This window comes from Malus sylvestris, chromosome 8 (assembly GCF_916048215.2).
Source record: "Malus sylvestris chromosome 8, drMalSylv7.2, whole genome shotgun sequence".
Classification (NCBI taxonomy): domain Eukaryota; kingdom Viridiplantae; phylum Streptophyta; class Magnoliopsida; order Rosales; family Rosaceae; genus Malus; species Malus sylvestris.
Window position 1 is genome coordinate 27277853 of NC_062267.1, and position 20306 is coordinate 27298158.

The 20306-nt window shown below is 41.2% G+C and overlaps 3 protein-coding genes across 6 annotated transcripts in view; 1 reads left to right on the forward strand and 2 right to left on the reverse strand.

Annotated features, from left to right (window-relative positions):
• Window positions 1-5994: 5994 nt before the first annotated feature.
• Window positions 5995-20306, reverse strand: part of LOC126631943 (uncharacterized) — a 33864-nt gene continuing 19552 nt past the window's right edge. Inside the window, exons 2-3 of one of the 4 annotated variants that reach the window (XM_050302157.1) lie at window positions 8411-9025; window positions 5995-7715 (exon numbers count right to left, since the gene is read on the reverse strand). In XM_050302157.1, coding sequence (XP_050158114.1) covers window positions 6088-6762 — 675 coding nt within the window. In that variant the 5' untranslated portion in view covers window positions 6763-7715; window positions 8411-9025 and the 3' untranslated portion in view covers window positions 5995-6087. Of the gene's footprint in view, window positions 7716-8410; window positions 9071-20306 lie in introns of those variants that run through there. The other 3 variants (XM_050302159.1, XM_050302156.1, XM_050302158.1) reach the window with 3 other exon arrangements.
• On the forward strand, window positions 14258-18430 carry LOC126631944 (uncharacterized). Its single transcript, XM_050302160.1, has 4 exons — window positions 14258-14569; window positions 14648-14708; window positions 14989-15133; window positions 16823-18430. Exons 1-4 carry the CDS (start codon window positions 14362-14364, stop codon window positions 17078-17080), a joined length of 672 nt encoding a protein of 223 aa, XP_050158117.1. The 5' UTR covers window positions 14258-14361; the 3' UTR covers window positions 17081-18430.
• On the reverse strand, window positions 18641-19737 carry LOC126631942 (chlorophyll a-b binding protein CP24 10A, chloroplastic-like). Its single transcript, XM_050302155.1, has 2 exons — window positions 19373-19737; window positions 18641-19284 (listed from the first exon to the last, which is right to left on the reverse strand). Exons 1-2 carry the CDS (start codon window positions 19600-19602, stop codon window positions 18735-18737), a joined length of 780 nt encoding a protein of 259 aa, XP_050158112.1. The 5' UTR covers window positions 19603-19737; the 3' UTR covers window positions 18641-18734.

Consider the following 20306-nt stretch of genomic DNA (forward strand, 5'->3'; position numbering starts at 1 on the left):
TTTTTCTTTGGGAAACATTATTTGGGCCATAGTGGTAAACCTAATGCCTCTATCATTTCCAAATTCATGCAATCAATGACAAACATTTCGAAAGATCGTTACGCAAGTTCTAGAGATGTATCTCACATAAGTTCATCACACATGAAAGAATAGGAGTGTATGAAAAATGCACACACTTTCAATAGGCTCAAAAACTCACATAGGATGTATATGGTCACTAAATTCACATATGAAGCTTTAAGTCATGCTTTAGTTTCACATCAACAAGGCTATGTGCATTTGGTTTTTCAAAGATGATCAAACATGTACAAAACTAACAAGAGAATTATGAATTTCACAAAACACATGTTAACTAAGTTCTTGATGATCATGGTTCAAATTTGATCCAATTATATCATTGGGTCGGGAAACTAACAAAAATCTAATTTAAAACAATAAGGGAAACAAGACAATATTTTTGGATTTTTAAATTTTCCGATTTTTTAAATTTTTTTTTTTATTTTTTTAAAAGAAAACAAAACTAATTAAGAAAACAAAAAGCAACAACATGGAAACAAATGAAACTTGTTGGTAGTTGAAGGTACAAAAAATTTCAATTTGGTCATTTTTTATACTCTTTACCCCCAAACTTAAACCGGACATTGTCCCCAATGTCAGAAAACACTATAATGCAAATAAAAATAAAATAAATAAATAATAAGAAACAAAATAAAGCAATTGGACTGAAAACTTCCCTAGTTTGCAGTAAAACCAAGCGATGACCCCCCAAGCTAAAATTCTGCAATCAACTTCAAAGGTGGAAATAACCAAAAGTTCCTGCAAAGAAAAGAAATAATTCAGTTAAGTAACGCAAAATGTAAATTAAGAAATTGCAAACGAAAAATTGAAAATCACGATAAAAGACAATGAAAAGAACTAATAAGTGATCATTGGTCGTGCTTGTTGACTTTCCACAGCTTTCCTTTTGAACGGGGTGACACTTAGCTTTTTACTTGCAAGTGATGATTTGATGATATTGTACGGCGAAGCTTTGCTCTTTGGTGATGTTGCAGTTCCTTATTTGTTCTCCAAGCAGATGTGGCAGCTTCTCTAGTTTTTCATCTCAGACTCCTTCTGCTGGGATGATTGTGCAAGCTGCATTCTTCTCTGCTTGTTTCTTCGGCACATTGTCTCCACATGCTGCTGGTATCATTTTCGTTTGCCTTATCTGTTCTTCAGGTAGATGTGGCAGCTTCTTTGGAAGTACATCAGCAGTGGAAGACGAGTACTCGAGAGCAATTTCTCCATGTCCTGCAGGTTAGAACAAAGACAAGGAAAAAGACATGGAGAATGCATGATATGAGATACTCTTGCTTTCAACCTTTATGATATGAAATACTTTTGCTCTGGATGGGTTGTTTGCAGGGGTATCCCAGGGAATGAGGAATACAGAGTGACTCGAGAGGGTTCTTTGGGAATGCATTCTCGGAGATGAAGAAGTGCTGAGAGGGTGTGCCTTTGCTGTGGAAGGCGAAGGTAGATACTTATAGGACTTTTCTTCACAACCGGAACTATTCCCTCACTCATTGTCGGCAGCCGGTGGATGGATGAATAGTACAAATTACGCGCTTTCTGACAAAGCAGCCCGTAATTTCCGCAAAGCTGCCAGTTGCATGTGACGAGTGACAACACGTCTGGACAATTTGATCTTTTGAAATCCGGGGTTCGGCTCGTGGTTTCTGAGCAAGCCCATTTTTTGAGAAATGAAACGCCTCTTTTGAGAAAAGAATCCGGCTTTTGAGAAAGGAGCCCCGACTCTTCGATTTGCGAGAGGACGCCTCTCTGAGGAGCGCCTCTTTGATTTCTTCTTTTTATAGATGCGTTAATTTTGTTCCACAACACACTTGAGCTCCCTCCTGTAAACACTCCTTCCTTGCACTTCCAAAATCTTAATCAGCCCGACTCTCTTCTTTCTTCACCACCTCTGAAAAATGTCTGGCCCTTCCGATCGTCGTTTTGACTTGAACATTGGTGAAGAGGCAGCTCCGCCTTCACCAGACAACATATGGCGCCCATCTTTCATATCCCCTACCGGTCCCCTTACCGTGGGGGATTCGGTGATGAAAAATGACATGACCGCCGCGGTGGTGGCCCGGAACCTTGTCACCCCCAGAGATAACAGACTGCTCGCTAGACGGTCTGATGAATTGGCGGTTAAGGAGTCTCTGGCTCTTAGCGTGCAGTGTGCGGGTTCTGTGTCCAACATGGCCCAACGCCTATTTGCTCGAACCAGTCACGTTGAATCGTTGGTGGCTGAAATACAGAGTATCAAAGATGAGGTTAGAGGACTCAAGCATGAAAATAAACAATTGCACAAGCTTGCACACAATTATGCCACAAACATGAAGAGGAAAATTGACCAGCTGCAGGAAAATGATGGTCAGATTTTACTTGATCACCGGAGGTTTGTGGGCTTGTTCCAACCGCATCTGCCTTCGTCTTCTGGGGCTATACCTCGTAGTGAAGCTCCAAATGATCAACCTCTGATGCCTCCTCCTTCTGTGGCCCCGCCGACTGCTGAAGCTCCGCCGACTACTGAAGCTCCTCCTAAGCAGCCTATGTGAAGACTCCCTCTTGTATTTATCTGCTTAATGTTCCTTTTTTTTTATGAATGTACAAGTACTTTGCAAGAAGTTGTGGTCCAGAACAAAATCGCGCTAAAGCTAGGGCGTCACCCGTAAGTGGCGCGCTGTGTGGCCCGAGCATAGTGATAAGTGAGCAAGGGTCGCTGTATCTCCATCGGCACCCGGATGCAGTGTTAAATGAGCAAGGGGGCCATAGAAACTTCTTTTCGAACGACTCCACTCAAAGTTGTTTGGGAGCATATGCTCCTATCAACTTTACCCGGGACACACAAAAGAAGTACTTTGATCCTATTAGACGGGGGAGGGTGAAGAAGCTAGGACAGAAGGGTAGAGTTCAAGAGAGCAAAATGCGTTTAGGAACGTGGAATATAGGAACCTTAACGGGAAAATCTATGGAAGTAGTGGAAGTTATGGTGAGGAGAAGGATAAATATTATGTGCCTATAAGAAACTAAGTGGGTTGGTAGTAAGGCAAATGATCTAGAAAACTCAGGGTTTAAACTTTGGTATTCGGGCACAAATAGAACGAGAAACGGTGTTGGCATCATCGTGGACAAGACCTTGGTACAAGATGTTGTAGATGTCAAGAGAGTAGGAGATAGAATCATGGCAATCAAGATTGTAATAGGACAAGAACTTATCAATGTGATTAGTGCGTACGCACCTCAAGTAGGGTTGGATACGAGTTCGAAGGAGAAATTTTGGGAAGACCTTGGAGACTTGGTGCAAGGAATTGCTCAGACGGAGAAGTTATTTATATGAGGAGATTTAAATGGACACGTGGGCAGGGAGACAGGCAACTATGGAGGTTTTCATGGTGGCCATGGTTTTGGGGAGAGAAACGAGGATGGGGAAGCCATCTTGGATTTTGCAATGGCATATGATCTCTTCTTAGCCAACACCTTCTTTAAGAAGAGAAAAGAACATGTGATCACCTACAAGAGTGGGTCGTCAAAAACACAAATAGATTTTCTTCTAATGAGGAAAGGGGATCGTATAACTTGTAAGGATTGCAAAGTTATACCAGGAGAGAGTGTGGCTAATCAACATCGCTTATTGGTGATGGATGTACATATCAAAAGAGTAAGACAAAAGAACAAGACTTGGAAGTGCCCAATGACTAGATGGTGGAATCTAAAAGAAGAAAAACAAGCCATTTTCAAAGAGAAGGTAATCACCCAATGTGTGTGGGATAGAGAGGGGGAAGCTAGCCAAATGTGGGATTCCATGGCTAGTTGTATCCGAAAAGTAGCAAAAGAGGTATTAGGAGAGTCCAAGGGCTTTGCCCCACACCAAAAGGAATCTTGGTGGTGGAATGAGGAGGTACAAACAAAGGTGAAGGCTAAGAAGGAATGTTGTAAAGCCTTATACAAGGAGATGACCGATGAAAATGGTGAAAGGTATAGAAAAGCAAAGCAAGAGGCGAAGAAAGCTGTCAGAGAAGCTAAGTTAGCGGCTTACGACGATATGTATAAACGACTAGATACCAAAGAAGGAGAGTTGGATATCTATAAACTATCTAGAGCAAGGGAAAAGAAGACAAGGGACCTAAACCAAGTGAGGTGCATCAAGGATGAGGATGGAAAGGTTCTTGCTACAGAGAACGCGGTTAAAGACAGATGGAGAGGTTATTTTCATAATCTTTTCAATGAAGGACATGAAATGAGTGCTTCTTTAGGGGAGTTGAGTAACTCAGAAGAGTGTAGAAACTACTCTTTTTATCGTCGAATCCGGAAGGAAGAAGTGGTTGTAGCTTTGAAGAAGATGAAGCATAAAAAAGCAATAGGCCCAGACGATATACCAATCGAAGTGTGGAAACTTTTGGGAGAGACATGTATAACATGGCTCACTGACCTTTTCAATAGGATTTTGAAAACGAAGAAGATGCCAAATGAGTGGCGAACGAGCACTTTGGTGCCTATCTACAAGAATAAGGGCGACGTACAAAATTGCATGAACTATAGGGGTATTAAGCTAATGAGTCATACAATGAAGCTCTGGGAGAGAGTCATTGAGCATAGATTGAGGCAAGAGACACGGGTTTCGGACAACCAATTCGGGTTCATGCCAGGGCGCTCAACCATGGAGGCAATCTATCTCTTACGAAGATTGATGGAAAGATATAGAGATGGGAAAAAGGATTTACACATGGTCTTTATAGATTTGGAAAAAGCGTATGATAGGGTCCCAAGAGACATTCTTTGGAGGATTTTAGAGAAGAAAGGAGTACGAGTAGCATATATCCAAGCTATAAAGGATATGTATGAAGGAGCAAAGACTGCCGTAAGAACTCATGAAGGACAAACCGAAAGCTTTCCCATAACTGTAGGATTACATCAAGGCTCATCCTTAAGTCCTTACCTTTTTGCGTTGGTAATGGATGAGTTAACAGGACATATTCAAGATGATATTCCTTGGTGTATGCTTTTCGCAGACGATATAGTGTTGATAGATGAAACTCAGGAAGGGGTAAATGCAAAGCTTAACCTTTGGAGAAAAGTGTTGGAATCTAAAGGTCTTCGCCTAAGCCGATCAAAGACAGAATATATGGAGTGCAAGTTCAGTGCAAATGGAGGCCAAAACGAGTTAGGGGTGAGGATCGGAGATCAAGAAATACCAAAGAGCGACCGTTTTCGTTACCTAGGATCTATCTTGCAAAAGAACGGAGAATTAGATGGAGATCTCAACCATAGAATACAAGCTGGATGGATGAAGTGGAAGAGTGCATCCGGCGTGTTATGTGACCGCCGTATGCCACTGAAGCTCAAGGGAAAATTTTATAGGACGGCAATAAGACCGGCGATGCTGTATGGCACAGAATGTTGGGCGGTGAAACATCAACACGTACACAAAATGGGTGTAGCGGAGATGAGGATGCTTCGTTGGATGTGTGGGCACAGGAGAAAGGATAAGATTAGGAATGAGGATATCCGGGGTAAAGTAGGAGTAGCCGAAATTGAAGGAAAGATGAGAGAAAATCGGTTACGGTGGTTTGGACATGTGCAAAGAAGGCCTACTGACGCTCCGATTAGAAGATGCGACTATGGGACAGAGGTTCAGGGCCGAAGGGGTAGAGGAAGACCTAGGAAAACTTTGGAAGAGACTCTAAGAAAAGACTTAGAGTACTTGGATCTAACGAAGGACATGACACAGGATCGAGCACAATGGCGTTCTAAGATTCATATAGCCGATCCCACTCAGTGACTTAGATTTTCCAAGTCTCCAACCGAGAAGTTTTCCTCACTCGGAAAATTAAGGGAACACTACCCCAACCTACATGCTCCACTCAGAAAGCTTCAACATACAAGCTTCAACAAAAGAAAATTCAAAGAACTTAGCGAAGAAGGCTTTGGTGTTTTTAACACAGTACGTTGAAATGAAGGAAAGCTTATTTATTGATATCCCCAATAAGCTACAAATATGTACATATACATGAGTCAAAATAAACACACAAGAGGGAGCCTTCATAAAGGTTGCTTAGGAGAAGTCTCAGCAGTCGGTAGAGCCCCAGAAAGAGAAGGCACCGGAGGGGGATCATTTGGAGCCTCAGTACTGGACAGAACCCTAGAAGGAGGAGGCATCAGAGGTTGATCATTTGGAGCTTCATTACGTGGTACAGCCCCAGAAGACGAAGGCAATAAATGCCTTTGGAACAAACCCACAAATCTTTGATGATCAAGTAAAACCTGACCATCAGTTTCCTTCATCTGGTCAAGCTTCCTCTTCATGTTTGTAGCATAGTCATGTGCGAGCCGGTGCAACTGTTTATTCTCATGCTTGAGCCCTCTAATCTCCTGTTTGAGACTCATCACTTCAGCCGCCAATGATTCAACTTGGCGGGTTCGAGCAAATAGGCGTTGGGCCATATTAGACACAGAACCTGCACACTGAACACTGAGAGCCAGCGAATCCTTAACAGCTAACTCATCAGACCGTTTGGAAAGTAGTCTGTTATCTTTGGGAGTGAGAAGGTTCCTGGACACCACCGCAGCGGTCATATCATTCTTCATCACGGAATCCCCAACGGTAAGAGGACCAGTAGGGGAGACGAAGGATGGGCGCCATATGTTGTCTGGAGAAGGCGGGGCTGCCTCTTCAACAAGGTTCAAGTCAAAACGACGGTCGGAGGGGCCAGACATTTTCAAAGTTGTTGAAGAGAGAAGAGGTCGGACAAATCAAGATCTTAGAAGTGCAAGAATGAAGCTTCTACTGGTGGAGATTCAAGTGTGCTTTGGAACTTAATGCCAGCCCCTATAAAAATCTGCACTCGACGGAGCTTCAGAAATCGAAGAGGCGCCTGCTCAGAAATCGAAGAGGCGTTTGCTTTCTCAAAAGCTGGGCTGCTTAGAGATCACGAGGGTTGATCTCAGAAATCGAAGAGGCGTTTGCTTTCTCAAAAGTTGGGCTGCTCAAAGACCACGAAGGCCGATCTCAGAAATCGAAGAGGCGCTCGCTTTCTCAAAAGCTGGGCTACCCAGAGACCACGAGGGTCGATCTCAGAAATCGAAGAGGCACCTACTTTTCCAGCCTTGTCAGCACCTGTCACACGCACACTCAGCTTTGCGGAAATTATGGGCATTCTGTCGAAGACTTCTGAGGAAGTAGAAAACACATGAATCTTACTGTTCAATCACCCACTTCCCACACGCAACAATAGCTCATGGGTACCACAGATAACTTTGCCAAAGTTGAGCACGTGAAGCTTGCAGCTCCCACTACATCGCTCTGACCAAGAAGGGTAAAAGAATAGCAAAGAAACAGCACTAACAAAGTTTAGACCCATAAATTTTGAAGGTCTAGCTACCATATTATTACCCACAAGGGTAAAGGAACAGTACCACTGCTGGATAATTGGAAAGTCCCTGTGTGTCAACCTCTGTGCTTCGTGGCAAGGTAGACTAGCAAACATGCCCAACCTTTACTCACATTCGAGAAAACACTCCCAATAAGATTGCTTGCTCCAAAATCGAAGAGGCACCGTCCTCCGAATCTCGAGAGCCAGACTCCCAACATGACTACTTTCTTAAAAATCGAAGAGAGGGTAAAGGAATAGTACCATTGCTGGATAATTGGAAAGTCCCTGTGTGTCAACCTCTGTGCTTCGTGGCAAGGTAGACTAGCAAACATGCCCAACCTTTACTCACATTCGAGAAAACACTCCCAACAAGATTGCTTGCTCCAAAATCGAAGAGGCACCGCCCTCCGAATCTCGAGAGCCAGACTCCCAACATGATTACTTTCTCAAAAATCGAAGAGACTGCTCCCCGAATCTTCGAGAGCCAGACCCCCAGCATGATTGCTTTCTCAAAAATCGATGAGACATCGTTCTCCGAATCAATCGAAGAGGGGCTCGCTTTCTCAAAAGCTGGGCTGCTCAGAGACCACGAGGGCCGATCTCAGAAATCGAAGAGGCACCTACTTTTCTAGCCTTGTCAGCACCTGTCACACGCACACTCAGCTTTGCAGAAATTATGGGCATTCTGTCGAAGACTTCTGGTGAAGTAGAAAGCACATGAATCTTACTGTTCAATCACCCACTTCCCACACACAACAATAGCTCATGGGTACCACAGATAACTTTGCCAAAGTTCTCTGCCAAAGTTGAGCACGTGAAGCTTGCAGCTCCCACTACATCGCTCTGACCAAGAAAGGTAAAAGAATAGCAAAGAAACAGCACTAACAAAGTTTAGACACATAAATTTTGAAGGTCTAGCTACCACATTATTACCCACAAGGGTAAAGGAACAGTACCACTGCTGGATAATTGGAAAGTCCCTGTGTGTCAACCTCTGTGCTTCGTGGCAAGGTAGACTAGCAAACATGCCCAACCTTTACTCACATTCGAGAAAACACTCCCAACAAGATTGCTTGCTCCAAAATCGAAGAGGCACCGTCCTCCGAATCTCGAGAGCCAGACTCCCAACATGACTACTTTCTCAAAATCGAAGAGAAGGTAAAGGAACAGTACCATTGCTGGATAATTGGAAAGTCCCTGTGTGTCAACCTTTGTGCTTCGTGGCAAGGTAGACTAGCAAACATGCCCAACCTTTACTCACATTCGAGACAACACTCCCAACAAGATTGCTTGCTCCAAAATCGAAGAGGCACCGCCCTCCGAATCTCGAGAGCCAGACTCCCAACATGATTACTTCCTCAAAAATCGAAGAGACACTGCTCTCCGAATCTCGAGAGCCAGACCCCCAGCATGATTGCTTTCTCAAAAATCGAAGAGGCATCGTTCTCCGAATCTCGAGAGCCAGATACCACAGACCACTTTTTTCAAAGTGCTCTGACAGAGTTAAAACATGTGAAACTGGCAGCTCCCACTACTGTGCTATGACCAAGCAGGGTAAAGGAATAGCATTACTACTTGTTGTTAGGGAGACTCCTATATATGTCGACCTCCATCCCCAACGGACATGCAGACCTGCAAAAATGCTCAACCCTTCATCATATCTGAGAGGGCACTCCTAACGAAGCCTTTCGAAATATTCAGCTTTCTTTCCCCCCGATAATACCTCTGCAAACAAGCTATACTAGAGCAAGAATATCTCATATCATCAGGGTTAAAAGCAAGAGTATCCCATATCATGCTTTTTCCCTGTCTTTTCCTTTGGCCTTATTTTTACCTGCAAGACAAGGAGAAAGAGAGCAATCAGTCAGCACTTGGAATCAAGCTTCCAGCCAGGAACTGACTGCCTGGAACCCCTTACCTGATTACTTACCTGGCATTGCTCTCGAGTACTCATCTTCAACATCTTATGTTTCCAGGGAAGATTCCGCATCTGCTTGAGGAACAGATAGGGCAAGTGCGAATGATACAAGGAAGCATGTGGAGACAAGCGTAACAGCACACGTGCCGATACATCTATTACTCTGTCAAAAGCAAAAGTATCCCATATCAGCAGGGTGGAACGTACTCTAGATTTGATGGACTTGTTTTGACCCTCAAATTCTCCAGTCGGCCTTATACTCTGGAGGAAACCATAAAACCCTTCAGCTCAGTTCAAGAATAAGCCTGTGGAAAGTTACTTCTTCAAAAGCAAAAGTATCTCATATCATCTCTTCTCATTTTTCTTCTCTTTATCCTTCATGCTGCTGCAAGATGGGGAGAAGGTGAACAATCAGTCGGAGCTCTGATTGCTTACCTTGTCTGTCACCTCTTTCAGCAGACCCCCTAGCTCGGCGACTTGGGGGACTCCTACTACATGGTTTGTATCGCGCTTGACCAAGCCTGAAACTACAAGTAAGCTTCAAGTGAAATTGATACATTACCTTGTGCATCTCCACCAGTTAAAGATACCACCCCTGGATTGAGGAAGAGTACTTCCAGAGAAGATGCCACATCTACCTATGAGACAGATAAGGCAAGTCAAGACGACACCACACTCCGATACTTAGAAGTTTCGTGATTACGAGATCATTCTCCCATAATATTTCCTAATGTCATTTGTAATAAATCATTCACTTGTACTCACTAAAGAAGAGCTTGAACCTATGTACTTGTGTAAACCCTTCACAATTAATGAGAACTCTTTTATTCCGTGGATGTAGCCAATCTGGGTGAACCACGTACATCTTGTGTTTGCTTTCCTATCTCTATCCATTTATATACTTATCCACACTAATGACCGGAGCAATCTAGCGAAGATCACAAAAAGCGACCGTTTTCGCTACCTAGGATCTATCTTGCAAGAGAACGGAGAATTAGATGGAGATCTCAACCATAGAATACGAGCTCGATGGATGAAGTGTAAGAGTGCATCCGACGTGTTGTGTGACCGTCGTAGGCCACTGAAGCTCAAGGGAAAATTTTATAGGACGGCAATAAGGCCAGCGATGTTGTATGGCACAGAATGTTGGGTGGTGAAGCATCAACACGTACACAAAATGGGTGTAGCGGAGATGAGGATGCTTCATGGGATGTGTGGGCACACGAGAAATGATAAGATTGGGAATGAGGATATCCGAGGTAAAGTAGGAGTAGCCGAAATTGTAGGAAAGATGAGAGAAAATCGGCTCCGGTGATTTGGACATGTGCAAAGAAGGCCGACTGACGCTCCGGTTCGAAGATGTGACTACGGGACAGAGGTTCAGGGCCGAAGGGGTAGAGGAAGACCTAGGAAAACTTTGGAAGAGACTCTAAGAAAAGACTTAGAGTACTTGGATCTAACGGAGGACATGACACAAAACCGAGCGCAATGGCGTTCTAGGATTCATATAGCCGACCCCACTTAGTGGGAAAAGGCTTTGTTGTTGTTGTTGTTGTTGTGTCCTTATCGGATAGAAAGATGGACTCCTTAGTATCCCCCACCTTCTTTTTAGCAAGCCAAAACAACATTCAATTACATTCCTTGCCTTAGAATGCTTTATGTTAAAATATTCTTCCTTATTGGAAGGTGTTCGTCCCTCCCATTCAAATAAATGATAAGGTATTCCTCTATAGGGTGCAAGGAATCCTTCACCATTTGTATAACCACCATCTACAAGGTAATAATAACCTAATAAAAAAAGACCTTATTAGTATTTTGTAGTTCACAAACAAAACTAGACCTAATTTACAAAGTTGAGACTAACTAGTAGCCTTACCCGCTGGTACCTTTAAACCATTAGGCCTAGTAATTGCATCATATAGCACTCTAGAGTCTGATGCGGAACCTTCCCACCCCGAAAACACATATATGAACTGCATATCTCCTGAACACACACCTAACACATTAGTTGCGACTAGACCCTTTCTTGTTCGGTATCTTGATTTGTCAATTTCAGGTACATGTACATCAATGTGTGTTTCATCTAATGCTCCCAAGCAATTCTAAACAAAAAATAAGCTTTTGTTAATTTATACAAAGGGAATCTTTAGTTAAAGCTTAGGGAAAACGAAAAAAATTATCAACATACCTTAAAACATCGCCACTTAGGATCTGTAGAATCAATAGGCATAGGCTGAGGGACTTTTAGTAGGATACCATGTAATCGTAAAATTCATTGCAATACACTATTGAAATACCTACTTATAGTCTCTCTCGACCTATAAAATCTATCACCAACACTACGATTCTTAGTATGATGTGCTAGTATTTGTAAAGTCATACACACATGCTTCTCTACAGACACCAAACCATCAGTTTTTACCCTCCCATCTTGACGAAGTAAGTCACATAATATGCCAAAAATCCTTCTATCCATTCTCAATTCGTTGACACATTCAATATCAGTATTCCCTATTATACCATTCAGATAACACAAACTAATTTCTCGTCTAACAAGTGAACGGTTAGTCAAAGTGCGTCGTTCAACATGTCTTTGTTTGGCCCTTAGCATCAGCAACACAAGAATCGTACAAATGAAAATTGTCTCTAAATGAGACATCTCTAACAATAAGATCAATAAAAGCTTCCATTGATCCATATCTATCCAAACAAAAAACAAAAGGGAAAAAAAATGAGGACATTATATATGTAATATTTACTGTAATTTAAGGGTGATGGAAATGAAGTGATTATAATATCAAATGAACTAGATCAAAAGAAAAGGTATACAAAGAATTCTGAGACAACTAACTGCATCAACAGCCCCAAAATAAGCAGCTAAGTCACAACTAACTGCATCATTACAGTTCATGAGCCCGAAATCAAATTATACCAATTTAATAGTTTGTTTGTGCTTGTAGCGTATGAACCAATGTGTGTAATCACTATGGTGTGATTATTTTTCTTCATTCTTATGCTGCGTGAAGTGATTCATTTGTTTTAATATTAGGCCTAGAAACTTAGCCATAGATTGCACTACTATAGGTGCTTTCCAACTTCCCGCTCATACTTTCTAACTATTAAGCTTTACTGGACCTTTAACTTTTGTTTGCTTGGATATCCAGGGTATTGAGATCAGTAAGCGTTTCCAAATGGAAATTTCGAGTTGCCAACTCAGTTGCGCTTAACGTTAAGTTCAACCGAGGAGAGAATGCTCCATTTGACGAGATTAAAGAGATCCAATCAGCTTACTGAAAATCCTCGAAAGCTAAAATTTTCTTTCATCAACAGCCGTATTTTTACATTGCCTAAACAATTTGGTTTTTCTATAATATCATAGAAGTCATATTCACAGAGATGCAACGCAGACTTTCACACATCCAAGGACTACATTCAATAGATTCATGTCGAAAATTGATGTATGGGTTTAAGAATTATACCTTCTTCTAGCCTCGAGGGTTTTGAGTCGTTTGTTACTTGTTTTCCCTTGGGTTCTGAGCACTGGCCACTTCCATTTATGCTCCTCTTCTCTGCACCCACAGAATATTGAAGTTCAGTATCAACCCCACACGGTACAAAACATTCATTGTAATATCATGGTTGGGCATTGACGGGACATATGGAATTGATTCCTGCCTATCTCCAATGCCATTCAAACAAGGTAGTCCGAGAAAGTTCCATGGTAAAAGAAAGCCATCACCTTTAACTACTCATCTCCACTTCAAATTTCTGAACAGACGACATAAAAAAGGATTGATTCGAAGAGAACTTGGAAGAAAACCTCTCTTAATTTTCTCCAGTGATCACATTTATTCACATGATTGATTATTTAGGGTACAAGTTTAAGTTTTATTTTCTTGATAGGGTTTGTCTTTAAGAGCGATAGAAGGTCCTCCGAGGAAGGTAAAAGGAAATCAAAAAATGCATAAACAAAACCAAACAGAGGATACGACTTTCAACATAACCACAAACCATTTAAAGAGTGCATAACAAAAATTTCTTCATCTCACATAATTTCTCATCCAAACAATTCACAAACATCCAACCCTACATGCAATTTAATAAAATAAAAAGAGAAACTGGTAAAGATTCGTGAACCAAGAACATAAAAACGAAAAACCACACAGATTTATGCTAACATAACAGAGATGGAAGTATGTGTCCCTTCTGCAAAAGAAACTTGTCGATTTTATGGTCAAGCATGGTTTCTGAGTTCGGATTTGAAAGAAAAGTTGAAATATGAAAACCCCAAATTCTAATCTCAATTTGACCTAAAAATCAAAACCCTAATTTGTTCAAGTGCAGAAGTCTATGATTGAAAATTTCTCAAACCCAAAACAACAAAATCAAATAAAGCTTAGTAATATCACGATCTGCAAAACAAATCGACAAAATAAATCGAAGATTCGAAGTTTACCAGACAACTCGGAGCAGATGAGGACGAGCAGATGCAGATGAGGGAAGACGCAGAGATGAGGGTGAGGAGGACGGCGATGAGGGAGCAGGGCAAGGAGGGAGCGATGTGCGACGAGCAGGACGTGCGACGCTGGGGTTCTTGGACAAGCGATGTGAAAGGAGGGATAAGGGCTTATGAGTCCAGCCGAAATTGGGGATCCTCGTTAAGAACTCATAATGAGGTGTATAATTCGAGCGAGTCCGACTTAAGCTCATTAAACCTAATCCTTGTCCAAACCAAACAAGGAACTACAGTCTAATCTAATCTAGTCCCCTCTAATCCGGTTAAACAAACGCCCCTTAAAGGGTCAATTAGTATTGTTTTTGGTCAACAACCTTAAACAACTTAGTAATGTCCACGCCCCCTTAAAGGGGCCATTAGTATTGCTTTTGGTCAACAACCTTAAACAACTTAGTAATGTCCGCCGTTCTCATAAACAACCTCGTTACTGTCGTCCTTCGTCTTAAATGCTCCCCCTCCATTCACTTTCTTAACACAGAGACAGAGAGAGAGATCACCCCTCCTAAGCAATGTCGACCGCAGCTTCCTCCACCTCCTTCACTTGCCACTCCCCGCTCATTCACCGCCCAAATGCTCCATCCCGAATCTCTGTCGCCGTCACGATTCCCAGGTGTCTGCTGCCGTTGCCGCATTTGAAAACTAAGAGGAGGAGTTCAACCACCACCCATTGCTCCGCCGACGCTGCGAAAGATAAAGATTCCACCCCCATTGAGCTCAGTAAGAACTGAACTGATTTTCTCTTTTCTGTTCTTTTATTTCTTTGATCATACCCCACTACAACTTCCATCTGTGCAGGATATGAGGCTTTTCCTACCGTCATGGACATCAATCAAATTCGTGATATTTTGCCTCACCGGTCAGTGCCTTTTTCTGCACCATTTCCTGCGAAATTTTGTTTCTTTTTCAAATAAAAAGGGGCGATCCTAAGCCAACAAGGCTCCGCATTGCGAGGGTCGGGGAACGGATGCAGTCTTACCCTTGCAAAGAGGCTGTTTCCACGATTCAAATCCGTGATCTTTCGGTCACAAAGAAGTAACCTTTCCGTTGCGCCAAAGCTCGCCCTCGGTTTCTTTTCCAAATCATTTGAATTAGTTTGAGTCTACATTTTGTTTGATCGGGTTTTGGTGGTGGTTTAGGTTTCCGTTTCTGTTAGTGGATAGAGTGATTGAATACAATGCTGGAGTTTCAGCTGTTGCAATCAAGAATGTCACCATCAATGATAATTTCTTTCCTGGGCATTTCCCCGAGAGGCCGATTATGCCTGGTGTTCTCATGGTTGAGGTAATCCTTTTTTTCGTTATCAAACTAAACGATAGGCCGCTCTTTACATGCATTATCCTCAAACAATACAAATAATAAGGTACATTTGTGTGTGCTTGTGTATTATATAAGTATATATTAGCAGAAACATGCTTTCATTAATAGAAGCAGCGTATGAAACAACATAGGGACATGATTTCCGCTAATCTATCTAGAGTACTGATCTACAGCTAACGAAAATAATAGCAAGATTAGTGATATGTTACAACAACAACAACAACAAAGCCTTTTCCCACTAAGTGGGGTCGGCTATAATTAGTGATATGTTAAAAGTGTAAAATTAATAGTGAATGTTAGAAAACTCCCGTGCAAAAACACGCATGTCAAGTTGTTGTGCATGGTCCACTCTGCACAATTTTAAGCCTTTTCTTTTTCCTAAGTCAAGGACATGTCAATGCTACTGAGATGGTGTCGCTGAGTGACAGTAAAATGAAAACATGGGAGTAGATTTCACTTTTTTATTTCTCGAGTTTTTTGTGTTGTGTGAGTGTATGTGTTTTAACATGTAGTTATTGTAAACGATAGAGGACATTTGTGTAAATACCATATTTACGTGACTTGTCGGATACAACTGAGTGGCTAACTTGTATTGGCATTCTGTATAATGTTTGGGGATTGCCTGGTGGCTATGCTGGTTGATCATCAACTGAAATGTTGACCAAGCTATCTTAATCCCAACTAGTTCATATAGGATTCCAGGATAGTTGCAGATTTTCTTAATCCGAACTAGTCAAGAACTCAAGATAGTTCTGAATGGCTCAAATTGTAGTCCTCGGAAAGATATTTCCCAGGGTTATATTCTTATTCGGGGTGTTGTCATTTTGTCCTTGGACGGGAAGATGACATTGAATTTAGGGTGGCTGGGTGAAAACTCTGTACAGAATCTATTTCCCAGGCTTTCCGATATATCTAAGGTTTCATTATAAGACTATTTCTAGTCTTTGAAATATCCTTGAGTTGGGATTTTGGCTTTTGAAAGAATTTGGAGCGTGTTTCTAAACTAGAGCACGTAGATTGGAGTCCTATAAATGAGAAGGAAGCTTGGTAAGAGCGATCGTTTGAAGGAAGAGTTTGGTAGTGCAATATTTGAGTGTGGCAGTTAGAAATCATCTGCACTGGACAGCATCTATTTGGCGGTTTTTAAGGATTGCAGGGAAGTGGTTATGGAAGATCTCAACGTTTCCATGAGTCTTTGCAATAGAATTGTGAATTGATTGTACTACTTTGACCTATATAATTTGATCCCCAAGAAACCTTGTTGTGAACTAGTTCTGTCCTATCAATTGGTCTGGTTTGTGATGCGTTATTAATGTTGTCTTGCATCCTCTCTTCTTGATAGAAGTTTATGTGCTATCCAAGATTCTGGGGTTTTTCTTGCAAGTTTTTCTGTCTTTCTTTACTCTATAACCCATTTCATCCCACCTTTGGTCCTTGCAAGTTTATAGTTGTTCTTCTTTGGCTGATAGCTCATTGCAATATCAATTCATGTGATGTCCTTCGGAAGCTCATTGCAGTATCGATTCATGTGATAAAATCCTGTAATCTTAACAACATGATAATGCATATTGCTGCAGTTGACTAAGTTTCCTGTTAACACTTGGCTGCTGTGTTTGATTACTAATGATATATGTCAATGCTTGTTGTATCTAGGCAATGGCACAGGTTGGTGGCTTGGTTATGCTACAACATGAAGTGGGAGGTTCTCGTGACACTTTCTTTTTTGCCGGAATTGACAAAGTTCGATTCAGGAAACCAGTGATCGCCGGTGACACATTAGTGATGAGAATGACGCTTATTAAGTTGCAGAAACGCTTTGGAATTGCAAAGATGGAAGGCAAGGCCTACGTTGGAGGTGAAGTCGTATGTGAGGGAGAATTTCTGATGGCTACCGGTACCGGTGGTGACTGATCTCAATATTTTCGGTAATTTCATTGCTAAAATTGGTTTCATGTGTTCTCACTTGACTCATACTATTTTTTCTTCTCGCTTTATTTTTTAGAATAATACTTAGCTATTCAAAGATGAGTAGGAACTCTTACTCAAAATTCTTAGTATTTTAATCATAAAGCTTTGTGTTTATGATCAGAACCGTTCATAATATAAATCACATTGTAAAGATCATTTCTGCAAAAAATAAAGGGAAAATTAGTATCCGGTCCCTAGTTCTTACTGTTCATTGACTAAGACCTTATTAGTTCTCAAATTTTGATTCAAGTCCCTATCATTAATGTGATAATGAATTTACATGTTTATTATATAATTTTTAATATAAAAATTAGTAATTAATTTAGGGTTTAATACTCACACCTCTATTAAACTTCTAATTAATTTTCAATTCAAACATTTCTAAAATAATAAAAAATTAAATTAAATTAAGTTTGTACCTATTAGTTTTTTATATATATATATAAAAAGATTCTCAATTTTTTAATCTTAAATGTACCCATTCATATAATTTTTCAATTTTTTAAATCTTAAATGTACCCATTCTCAAATATATCAATTTGTTATATGTAAAATGTACCTTTTTTTTAATATAAAATCCATTCAAATTTTTTAATCCATGTTTAAAATTATATGGGTACATTCTTTTTCGTTGATTTGAGAATGTATCCATGTTTTGGTACAATACCTTTTTTTGTTAATTTTGGTTAATGTACCCATACATATATGTATACACACACACAATATAATAGAGAGTATAATTTATATTTTATTATTTTTAATCCCATAAATTATGGGTTTTATTTAAAATCTCATTAATATAAACAATTACAAATTTCAATTTTTAATTTTTAATTTAAAAATATAGTAACTTACATTATTATATTAATGTCAGGGACCTCAATCAAAAACTAAAAACTAACAAGGTTTCAATCAAAGAATATTGATAGCTAGGGACCGCATCCAAAATGTCCCTAAATTAAAACTAAGGTCATTTAGTCAATCTATTGTAGCAAATACATAAACGGTTTGTAATACTTTTACCAATACCGTTCATTTGTTTTTAAACAGTTTGATAACTAAACAACCGTAGTTTTAATTGATTTTTTGAGGCGATCTTTATAGGGTGATTTATAATATGAACGGTTCTGATTATAAATACGAAGTTCTACAAATTGGCAACGAACAATTTTGAGAAATTTTGAGGAGTTCTTACTCATCTTTGAGTAGCTAAGGATTGTTCTATTTTTTATCCTCTCTTGCGTGTAAACGTTTTGGCAGTTTAAATTGTGTTTAAGAGATTTTTATGGTTAATTCACGCCATGATTACGAAGACAAGATGTCGTTAACAAGAAATTTTTAGTTGTGACGGGAACACAAGTGGTACACCACGTGTTTTAATAAGAGTGGTGGGAAATTTTATTTTTTAAGTTATTAACTTTTTAGCACACATATTCCACCAGTTGTATAGTGACACGTGGTGTACCACTTCGTGTATCGGTCACACTGAAAAATCTCTCGCCGTTAACAACACTTAAGTAGCAATTAAATTGAAAAGGATAAAAAAAAATTGGGTAATTAGTTATATCTACATATTGAAAAGTAAATGCCAAATGGTTTACAAGCCAAGAGCACCAAGGGGCGTCTTTCCTTGCCCAGCTTCAAAGTAGAAAATGAGCATAGCCACCATAGCAAGCCTTGCATGCTTAATCTCAGCCAGTTTCAGTCTCTCCAACTTTTCGCTATCTGGAACGTAAACCCCGTCCTGGATGGAGCCGGCGAAGCCCAAGGGGTCGAAGAACTTGCCACCCGGGTATCCTTGCTCTCCGGTGGAGTTGGTGAAGTTCTCCGAGGTCTTGGACCAAGGTGTGGCCCACTCGACGGACTGGGACTCAGGGTTGTAGAAGTCCACCCATCTCTTGCTTTCCACCCATCCCATGAGCAAGAGTTGAGTGCCGAGCAGTGAGCTGAAGGAGAACGGTGAGATGGCACTGGGGTCAGCTCCGGCTTCGAACCATGGGATACCACTCCAGGCCTGGCCAACAAAGATGCCAACGACTGCCGCCATTGCCCACCGGCCGTGGATGAGCTCCGCCTCTCTGTACCACTTGAGGAACGCCGGGTCCTTGCCAAGTCCTAGTGGGTCAAAACCGTAGTCACCTGGAAGCCTGCACGCGTATATCAGATCAGATTCATACATATATCTGTGACAAACTTAGAACAATTATAATGTGGATGATAATATATGAAACTCACGAGCCATCGAGCCACTCGGGGTCGATGAAGTTGCCGCCGCCTTTAACCGCCGGGATCCAAGACTTCTTTGCCGCAGCAGTAACCACAATGAACCTCTTAGGAGTAGGAGAAGCACCGCCAACCTTGCTTCCAACGGTGGCAGCAGAGAGCAAGGCCTGACTTCTCTTGCCTCCGCATAAGAAGGCCGCCGAGCTCAACCCGTTGAGCACTGCACCGGTGGTTGCCGCCATCTCTCTCTCTCTCCCCCTCTCTCTCTCTCTCTCACTAAGCAAAAACAGAGACTCGAGAGTTTTTCTGGTGGCAATGAATGTTTGAGGGTTGTTTGGGTGGTGGTGTTTTATCTCCGTGAGTTTTAGAGAGAGAGAGAGAGAGAGAGAGAGAGAGAGAGAGGAGAGGAGAGGAGAGGAGAGATAATCTAGAGGGTGGCGTTGGGAGGAGCCAGCTAGGATGAAGAAATCTGACTAGGTTGTGTTAGATAGATTTCGGACCAATGAGAACTAGCCCTCCATCCGCATGCATGCATTGCCTCCAACCACGTGGACTATCACTTTGTCTTCGTGCCACTCCCTCCACAGGCTAAGGTTACAAAATATCATTAAGGTCCTTGCAAAATGACGGAATTATATCATCCACGATAATGTGCTAAAGTATAACCAAATGGTCCAAAACGACAGCTACTTCTGATTTTTTATTATTTTCTTTCTCCTTTTCTACCGCGCATTTTGTTGTTATATTAGATTAAGCCCACATTTAAACTTTGTAGCGTGTGTTTGTAACCAAATAAGACCGGAGACACAGCATGATGTCTCTATGTGCGTCTATAGCTTATCTCGATACCAATCGATACACCACTAGTATTAGGAATAAGCATTTCTGATGTGTCATTGTCTTGTGTACAATGTCACGTGACGCTCTATGCTAATACAATAAGAAC